Source organism: Mytilus galloprovincialis, chromosome 10 (assembly GCF_965363235.1).
Source record: "Mytilus galloprovincialis chromosome 10, xbMytGall1.hap1.1, whole genome shotgun sequence".
In the NCBI taxonomy this organism is placed as follows: domain Eukaryota; kingdom Metazoa; phylum Mollusca; class Bivalvia; order Mytilida; family Mytilidae; genus Mytilus; species Mytilus galloprovincialis.
Genome location: NC_134847.1, coordinates 23142685 through 23152800, shown reverse-complemented (window position 1 = coordinate 23152800; position 10116 = coordinate 23142685). Strand labels below are relative to the sequence as shown.

Genomic DNA, 10116 nt, shown 5'->3' with positions numbered 1-10116 from the left:
TTTGGATCTTGAAAAATTTAATATAACTCAATTTTTAAAATTATTATCATAAATGGAGTTTTCTTCTGTATAGTCTGTATATGTTTGTGTTAATATTGATGTAATAATTGCTGAATCTCCGTTCTCTTCATTAACCTCTACTGTATAAGCGGAAGGTTGATCTTCCTCGTAAGCGTCATTATCAAGCGCAGGACACGTCGTACGGAGACTTACTTCAGAGGGTGTTGTGTAAGTTGGGTCGCCGTTTATTGAATCATTACAAGTTTGTTCAATATCTCCGTTCTCTTCATTAACCTCTACTGTATTAGCGGAAGATTGGTCTTCCACGTAAGCGTCATTATCAAGCGCAGGACACGGAGTACGGAGGCTTACTTCAGAGGGTGTTGCGTAAGTTGGATCGTCGCTGATTGAATCATTACAAGCGTGTTCAGTATCACACGATTTTTGCTGTGCTTCATCTCTGCTTCTAGACTTTCTTCTGTAAACATACAACATATACATTTGAAATGACTTACTGAGAGTTAGAATATTATGTTAGAATATGATGTTTAGACTTTACAACTTAATTTAATAGATGTTCATAAAAGCTAAGATACCGGTAAAACTTGATCAAATTATTTTTTATGATAGTAAACATATATTTCTATTATGCATTGAGCCACGTCTCTTCGTTTAATATGAGTTTATTTGGTCAAACGCGTTGAAAACAACGACAGAATTGACATCTTATTTTTTTCTTTATGTATCAATATGAGAAAAACTATACATCTATGTTGGAGAACTTATAGCGTGAAATTTTATAATAAACTCCATCTGGTACCCTCAAAGACAATAATTTGGAAAGCATATAAAAACGAGTCTAAATTGAAAACTACGTTCAAACCTATGATTGTGTTGGATAAAAACCGCAATTTTTATACGTGTGCATGTAAAACAAATTTCGTTGTAGAAGGGTCTAAATACAGCACAAACAACATTTTTCAAAAGATAAAAAAAGTGAAAAAGTATATATAAACAAAACGCAGGTCAAACAACTGATGATCTTAAACCCTGCTGACTGCCATTGGCGATTGCCAAATAAAACTGATCACCAGATGTAACAAAATGGATCTTAATGTAAATTTAATACTAAACAGAAAACGATAAACTTGTGGCCAAGATGTTATGCCATAAACACAAGGTGTCAATAATTTTTTTGTACACCAGATCTAGATTTCGACAATATATGTCTCTTCAGTGATGTTAGGGATCGAAACGGTATTTGGAAGGCCATATAATTTACCCTCAATTTCAGATATATATATATATACAACTCGTCTAAACATCAACCCAACAATGTTAGATCTGTAAATTTGCTTTCGCAAATTTTTGGTTCTTCCCTCGCCGGGATTCGAACCCATGCTACTGTGATATCGTGACACCAAATCGCCTGCACTGCAGCCGTCCCGCTAGACCACACGACCACCTGGGCTCTCAAAAAAAGAGCTTTCGCTGGCCGTGTGTTACCTTTCCTCGTCAGTTTTAATCTAGCGGCGTACTGCAGTACATGATATATAAGGCATGAAGATGTTATTGTTACAGATCAGCTAAATTATCTATAGTAAAGGATCCTACAAATTAATGTAATATACAGTCACAGAAAATAATTATATTTATAAGTACGTCTGAGTCAGTGACAACTCTACAACAGATGTATCCATCGGATCGCCATCAATGATGGTGATACATGGCTGTGTTCATAATGTATATACAACTCGTCTAAACATCAACCCAACAATGTTAGATATATATATATATCATTTGTGAGCTTACAAACAAGTTCCTACAAACGGGACAGCCGAAACAATCAAAGTTCAATTTTGTTAGAGAGAGAGTTGTAACCTTAGTTTAAGTATAAATTCATAATGAAATGTATTGTATAACTATGCCATAACTTCACCTCCTTATCATATCTACATCATGAAATAAAAGAATCTCTGTTTTATGTAAATATCCGTAGATATCCTGCTGTAATCATGATCAAAGTATATTTTAGGTTAACAAGTGTCGAGTAAATATTCGGCGGATAATTAAATTGACCATTAACTATCTTGTTAATCACTACATGTATATTAAAATTTCAGATATAATCAAAGCTTTCAGTGAAATTATGCAATATTGCAAATCAAAGTTACAAAAGAACGAATTGATGCATGCAGCATATGAACAAATCGACGAATTGGAATCACAGTTTTCGTCTATGCATTAAGACCAATGCTTAACTGCTGTGAGGCATTGGAATATAAAATGTCATTCAAGGCAAACATGTCTAGGCATCAGACTTAAAAAAAAGAAGTTAAAAGTGAATAGCAATGCAATCAGAATTTGCACCATTTGAAAGTATTCCGTTGTTAAACAGTTTAAAAACTCTAATTGAAACAAAAAGTTGTTAGATCCCAGAGAAGTTACAAAATCGATGTTTTTATTTTTGTTTATTGCCCAAGATAGAAGATAGTTTGTAGAATATCCGTTTATCATTCCTACAAAGATAAGTTAAAATCAGAAAAGATGACAAAACTTGATTTGAAACAGGGTTTTATAAGTAAGTGCCACCAACACCACAAATTCGCCACCTGTGAATATGAGAAGTGTTCAAAGAGTGTAGTAAAACTATCGACAGCTTGATTTTTTTTAAATAATATGCTTTTGGTTTCAGGGAAGACTATTTTTGAAAATTTGCTTATAAGAACGAAGAGTGTTTTTTGCAGGCATGTTCTCGATGACACAATTGTCTCTGCTAGTACGAGTGTTTGTTTTAAATACATACAGTCATTTCCACGCATCCAACAAACGGATTTAGATGCATGTGGAAATACTCGTAATGGCATTTCAAGGATTGTAAATCATTTTACTATCTAATATGAACAATCCAGTTTCAAGTTATCATTAAAAAATCTGAGTATGAAACTGAAATTAAAAATCTAGAAAACAGAGGATATACAGCTGCTGTTGTTAGCGATGATCCAAACAAAGATAATTTCATGAAAAGCCGCTTGAACGACACATATTTAAGATGTCGCCAGTTTGATAAATATGTGCTCATTTCCTTAAAGGCACATATAGATAATTGCGAACTGTAGTTTGAAAAATAATAGTTGAAGGCGGGATGATAAAAGTAAAATACTTCGGTAACGGCTCTTCACACGCGACAGCTATATGCCTAGACATAGTTGACGAAATCTTGAGCATGCTAGAGGAAACGCATTTTGCAATAATTGACAGTCGTGGGCAAGGACAAATATGTGGCGTTTATACTTTGAATAAGTAAATGATTATGAAGAAAAAAGTTTAATATGCCAAAAAATATATAATCATTCATCTAAACATTGCCCATTTAAAAAAAAAGGCATTTAAATAAATGTTATCTATGTAAAAAATGAACAAAGGTCTGACTTTTTGTACAGATGTTGAAAAACGACGTCGCGTAATGTTACAATTACTACAGCATTAGTCAACGTTAGACAATTTCAGTTTTGTCTTTAACTAATTTAGGGTCAAAAATTAAAATCACAAAAATTACTGAACTCTGAGGAAAATTCAAAACGGAATCAAATGGCAAAATCAAATGATAAAACACATCAAACAACTGTGATATTCCTGACTTGGTACAGGCATTTTCAAATGTAGTAAATGGTGGATTAAATTTGATTTTATAGCGCTAAACCACTCACTTGTATGACAGTCGCATCAAATTCCATTATATTTCAAAGTTGACTTAAGATATATAAATCCATTTAAAATCGGGTTTTGTGTTTTAATTTGCTTTTGTATGGCTTGAAATATTATGCCGGTATCATACATTAAAGAAAAGTTAAATGTCAGTTTTAACTAAGTTGTCTTCCTTTTAAAATTGTCAAAAGTATTTGCATGCCATGTTATTGTTGGCATTAACATATAAACTATAATCTACTTTTTGTGGTAGTTTTCGTTTGTTTACTTACTTTTTTACATACATTACGAAACATGCAAAACAGCAGAACGCTATCAACCCAGCGCCTGTTCCACCTATGATATATGCTAGACTTTCTCCTACAAAAAAAATGTAATTACTATGATGAATCTAAAAGTTAATCAAATATAAACTATCAAATAAGGACAAATTGAACCTTATTTTTTTTGTAAAAATATTGATTTTGTTATCAGTAAAGCAGACAACTTTTTTCCCGATGCGAATAGCCAGTGAATAGTATTTCACCACACAGAAAGAAACTAGTACATATTTCGAGACAATGTATGGTTATTCTAATTTTAATGCAGCTCTTAAAATTGTTTTATACGCAAATGCCTATACGGTCAATTAAATTTAAACAACAATCTAAATAGTTTTAACAAGTTAGGCAGTGTCCTTCATTTTATTTATTATTTTCAATAATTTTGTTTGAAATGATGGGGTCAAAACACAGTTGCATGCATGAAGCACAGCAGCAGTTATGACAGATACAAAATTATGTGAATTGAATTAAGAGAAAAGTAAGCCTCGCTTTTCTTACATATTGTAAAGCTCTAAATAGATGTTATATGTTTCCGACATTATATTTGTATATTGTTCATGTCATGTATTCAATAAAAGTGTATCAGATTTCCAGCAAAATAATCATTAAATTTACCATTTCATTTTGATAATCCTAAACGACTCGGACGTTGCACTTTTATAAGGTTTTCTAATCTGCTTTTTAAGTTTTGTGTGTGGCCATTTTAAAATACAGACCATTTAACCACAGTTCAAACAAGCTTTGTGCTTCAATCTGATTGGATATACAATGCACTTTTTACCTTTTGATGAATTCCTTTTTGAATCAGTATCAGCTTTTAGCCGTGTCGGTGGCGATGGATCAGTATCATTGTTTATCTTGGCTGCCTCACCAGTCATCCTCAAGGACTGCTTATTACCGATAAATTGGACGGATGATGGAAGACGTGGTCCTTCAGTTGATGCTTGTACTCTTGGGGTTTTGGATTGAGCAACATGTATTGTATCAGTCTGGATATTCGCGCCGCTTGTTTGAACGTTTGTCTTCTGATTTTTAACTGATGTCCAAGGTATGAAACCGTTCTTTATTTTAGGTTTCGGGTTTGTTTGTGTCCATGGAATAAAACCAGGACTTCTGTCTACTGCCATGATTCTTGGATCTGATTGAGATGACGTAACTTTAGTAGCTGTCTGTTGTCTTGGAGGATTTGTAACACCTAACTGACCTGCAGATGGAGAACTATGTGCTTCGTTTAAAGAAAACCTTCTTGGATCTCTCGGCGACTGTAAAGGTAGATCATTTATATTCCTAGAGTTTGTAGAAGATTGACTTGGCCATGGACGGTTTGTAGAAGTGCCTCGATTTGTGTTATCCCAAGGTGAACCGCTAACAGATGTTTTTTTACTGTTCCATTTATTTGAATTATTACTGTTTCCGGTTCCCCAAGGATTTGCATTGTTTCTGTTTAGTGGTGACTGCTGTTGCCATCCATGAAAATGTGAGTTGCCGAATGGAGGAACAAGCGCTCCCCATGGAGTAATAGAAGAACCTATAAACGGTGGCATTGCTGGATGGTTATTCCATACGGATTGTCGACCACCTGATCTATCATTAAAATTCCCACGAAATGATTTGAACCCTTGCACAGATTGAGAAGATTCTGGTTGAGTATCATCACTTCCCTCGTCACCTGTTCTGACAGGTCCACATTGCATCTTTATTTCGGCACCTTCTTCTAATGGTGGAACTAATAAAAACAGTAAAAGATTATCGTTCCTAAATATTAAGAAATCTATATGTTGATAACATAGTGAATTTGTAAAACTTGTAATGATATTTTTTAAACAACAATTCCAAGTAACTGATATAAATACTTCAAATATATGACAGAAACATGTATCGTTACATATTCTAAGTTGAAAACTTAAAACTCTTTATATATTCCAGTCTTCACTCCTCGTGTATTCTAGTATTTAAACCTGTAAAAATCAGTTGCATGGGTCGTGGACATAATAATACTCTAAGGTTTGTCTAGGTTAATTGTTCCGCTTTCTTTTAATAAATCTGGTAGCCACCAAGAAGTTATTAAAAATCGTTATGCTGAAGAAAGAATGACACAACTTAACCTTATTGTTGTATAAGTGTGTAAGTCAAAACGAGGGTAAAAGAACGTTTATATGATAGTTTTGGCATCTGAAATTTCTTAATCAAATACCTTCTACGGTTTCAATTACAGTTAGTTCATAACAGGAGCTGAATAGTAGATACAACAGAGTATTAGGAGGTAGAAGAGAAAATCTGTTGTAATGCCTTTGGTATTGGAATTCAAACCTGTTCATTTCCTAATTTTTCAACTTATTTGACTTGTACTTATTGCGAATCTATAGGCACTATTTGTCTTTTTACACACGCGCCTAAATCTTCTGACACGAGGATACATGAATAAAATTGCGTTTACTAGTATTTGTAATTAGTTCTTTTAAGAAGTCAGAATTGCAAATTTGTAAATGCTTGTAATATTTCTTTTATGAAAAAAGTATTATCAAAATTACCAAAATGTCAGGTAAATACAAAAAGGTAAAGTGTAAAAAGTCTGACAAACCACCAACATTAAACTTTTATCAACCAACGGAAATTGACAAACAAAAAACAACTATCATATTCCTGATTGGAAACAGACATTTTCTGAAGAAAACTGTGGATTAAACTGGGTTTTATTTATTAATAGCTAAATCTCCCGCTTATAGGACAGTCGTTTTGACAAAATTGGTTGACCAACAGGTATTATAGGTTTATGTGACAATAGTAGAAATCAAGCACAAATAAACTTGAAAATGTTTAAAAACTTATGTCACAAGAATTTAAACATGGTAACACACGAGTTGTAATAAGGGAGGCATAATAAACTATTTTTGAAAAGATTGATATTCCAAGTGCATTATTTTAGTTTCATACACGTTCATTACCTCTAAATTTAGCTAGAAATCCATCATCCCTAGAACCACCACTATTCTTGTATGTTAGTCTAACAGAGCCTTGGAACATCTGGTTACTTACAGTACGGCGTCCACATACTTCTACCGTTTTATCAATCGTTGTTTGGTTTGGTAAACGCTTACTTTCTATTAGAACATGGTTAGCAGTGCATTTATCGCCGTTTGCCAACACATCGGAATGGATATAGTCTGCCATTACTTGTTTTGTGAACCTTGAATTTATAATGCATTCACAAACTTTCCAATTCCGAGATGATGGCCCTTTAAATACATTCGGCGAAACGACATATACTGATGTGTCTGTGACTGTCTTGGTAGTTTCACGACATACATCAAATAAAGAAGTATCTGAAGAACAAAAGGATAAATATGATAAAATATATCTGTAAGTTTTGTTACAAGAATTTAATATTCTACAATGTTGCTGACTGATGAAAATGTCATAAGATTTGGTTCTATTTTTGCATTGAAAACATAATTTTCTCCTACAGTCAATGGTGTGCGTGAAACATACTTATGGGTTATGTGCATGCATTTATTGATCAGTTATATATTCTGAATAAAACTAAGTCCTCAATCTAGTATAATATTATTCACAACTCTATTCTATTGTGACACTATTTGTTCATTGACCTCTAAGGAGAAAGAGTTATTTAGATCTCTATTTTGTTGGTGCTGTAAAAGAATTTCGTAGTGGATGAATCTGTCCTGTCAAATGTTCTACAATTTGTGCATGTACTGATATTGCGTCATGAATGGATACCCCATATCTTTTGTTTTCTATAAACTAGACTATATTATATTTGACAATTCAATAACAAAAAAATACTACAAAGCGTTATTATCAGTATTAGAACGATCTTGATTACCAATAGAAATCATTTTGTCTGTATTTAATCACCAATACTGATATAAATATATATATGCTGAATCATAAATTAAATACCTGAATAATAGTGTCGAATGGAACGAAAAAACTGTGAAGTTAATGATGTAGGACCCAAAAACGTTGCATTTCTGTATCATTTTTAACCGGATTTTTGTGACAAAAATGTCGGTTATTGATTTAGGGATGTACGGCGGGCGGGCGGGCGGGCGGGCATCAAATGTTGTCCGTGCATTAACTCATGAACCGTTCAACCAAAGCTTTTAAAATTTTAATATGTTGTTACTGACAACTAAATGAAGATCAAGTTCAATAATGGCAATTTTGACTTTTACCGCTCAGGAGTTATAGTTCTTGAAAGATTGAAAAATGGAGTTTCCAGTCGTGTCCGTGCATTTACGCATGAACTGTTCTACCTAAGCTTCCCAAATTTTAATATGTTGTTACTGATGACAAAATTGAGGTCAAGTTCAATAATGGCGATTTTGACTTTTACCGTTCAGGAGTTATGGTTCTTGAAAGATTGAAAAATGGAGTTTCCAGTCGTGTCCGTGCATTTACGCATGAACTGTTCTACCTATGCTTCCCAAATTTTAATATGTTGTTACTGATGACAAAATAGAGGTCAAGTTCAATGATGACGATTTTGACTTTTACCGTTCAGGAGTTATGGTTCTTGAAAGATTGAAAAATGGTGTTTCCAGTCGTGTCCGTGCATTTTCTCATGAACCATTCAACCAAAGCTTTTGAAATTTTTATATGTTGTTACTGATGGCAAATGATGGCAAATTAGAGGTCAAGTTCAATAATGACGATTTTGACTTTTACCGTTCAGGAGTTATGGTTCTTGAAAGATTGTGAAATGGCGTTTCCATTCACGTTGTTGCATTTACTCATGAACCATTCAATCTAAGCTTTTCAAATTTTAAGATGTTGATACTGATGACAAAATGGAGGTCAAATTTGATATTAACGATTTTCACTTTCACCATTCATCAGTAATGGTTCTTGTGATATTGCCAGGACACAAATAAATATTAATAAATCCGGTTTGCTGTCGTTGTGACAGTCTCTTGTTTGTAATGCAATCCTACTCAATTCCAAATATTTGAAAAGTTAAATATGCGACAAAGATTCAGTTCTTAAAATGTAATCAGTATGTTGTGTTTTTTCATATGATTGTTCACTATATATATGTCAACTTACCAAAAATACATTCATATTCTACATGAACAAAGTCACTCATCATACTACATTGTTCCAGCCATTCAGGAAATGTGTGTATAAAACATGAGTCTTGCCCATCACATTGGGAAGCAATAGTAGTGTCGGAATACATTTCTTTGTCACATGATTGATCGGAGTTAGCGCATGCTCTGAAATTTCCAAATCCATGAATAATTCTTGTCACAAGTATTTTGGAATTTGGTTTGTCACATGATAAGGAGCCAGACATGGTTCTTCCTCCTCCAAGTCCAATTTCCTCTGATGAACCATCAATAAATCCTCGTCCAATTGAAGTCAAACAAGTGTAACGTGTGAGGCCGTCTAAAATATATGAGAAATGAGGTATCATTGTGTAGACGTTTTTTTTTATATCTTATTTCTAAAAAAAAAGATTTTTTACGGACAGTTAAACTCGATGTGTCAATCCTTCAGGATTTGAAAAAAAAATAAACCTGTCTATACATTACATCTTAAACTGATCGGTTTTGTTTTTTTAATTTGTCGTTAGAACTGAGGACAGAAGCCGCTTATTTCATACGGTTTTATTCTACATTTCTTTACATTATTATGATGAAGGTTGATATTATATCTTTGATTTGTTACACTTTGTTTGTTTTACACAAAGAATGTTTGATTTGGTTGGATTTGATCTTATATATAGATCATTAAATCATATAGATATAAAAAAAAATATAAAACAGATATAAAAAAAGAAACTGTATGCCCTTTTTGCATTTACAATTAATCTTTTGTGTAAAAGTGAACAGAATTGACGTGTCGTAGCGAAATGTCCCCCACCGATTTTTGAATGATGAATAAAACGGTTAGTCACAAGGGTTTATTCATTGTTACGGTTACCATAACCATTCATTTACTCCATCAAAAATTGTCAACATTATATGGTAAACTATATATATTGGTAAACAATCCTATCGAGTATATATATGTAAGTGTGTCGTAAGAGTAGTGTCACAAAGTGCCATTATGGTTATTGAGT

At 33.1% G+C, this 10116-nt stretch overlaps 1 protein-coding gene across 2 annotated transcripts in view; it reads right to left on the bottom strand.

The window, feature by feature from the left end:
- LOC143047192 (uncharacterized) overlaps window positions 1–10116 on the bottom strand; it is an 18464-nt gene continuing 8348 nt past the window's right edge. For both annotated transcript variants that reach the window (XM_076220185.1, XM_076220184.1), the window contains exons 2-6: window positions 9099–9440; window positions 6977–7354; window positions 4813–5757; window positions 3981–4068; window positions 1–478 (exon numbers count right to left, since the gene is read on the bottom strand). In XM_076220185.1, coding sequence (XP_076076300.1) covers window positions 28–478; window positions 3981–4068; window positions 4813–5757; window positions 6977–7354; window positions 9099–9348 — 2112 coding nt within the window. In that variant the 5' untranslated portion in view covers window positions 9349–9440 and the 3' untranslated portion in view covers window positions 1–27. The remainder of the gene's footprint in view (window positions 479–3980; window positions 4069–4812; window positions 5758–6976; window positions 7355–9098; window positions 9441–10116) is intronic.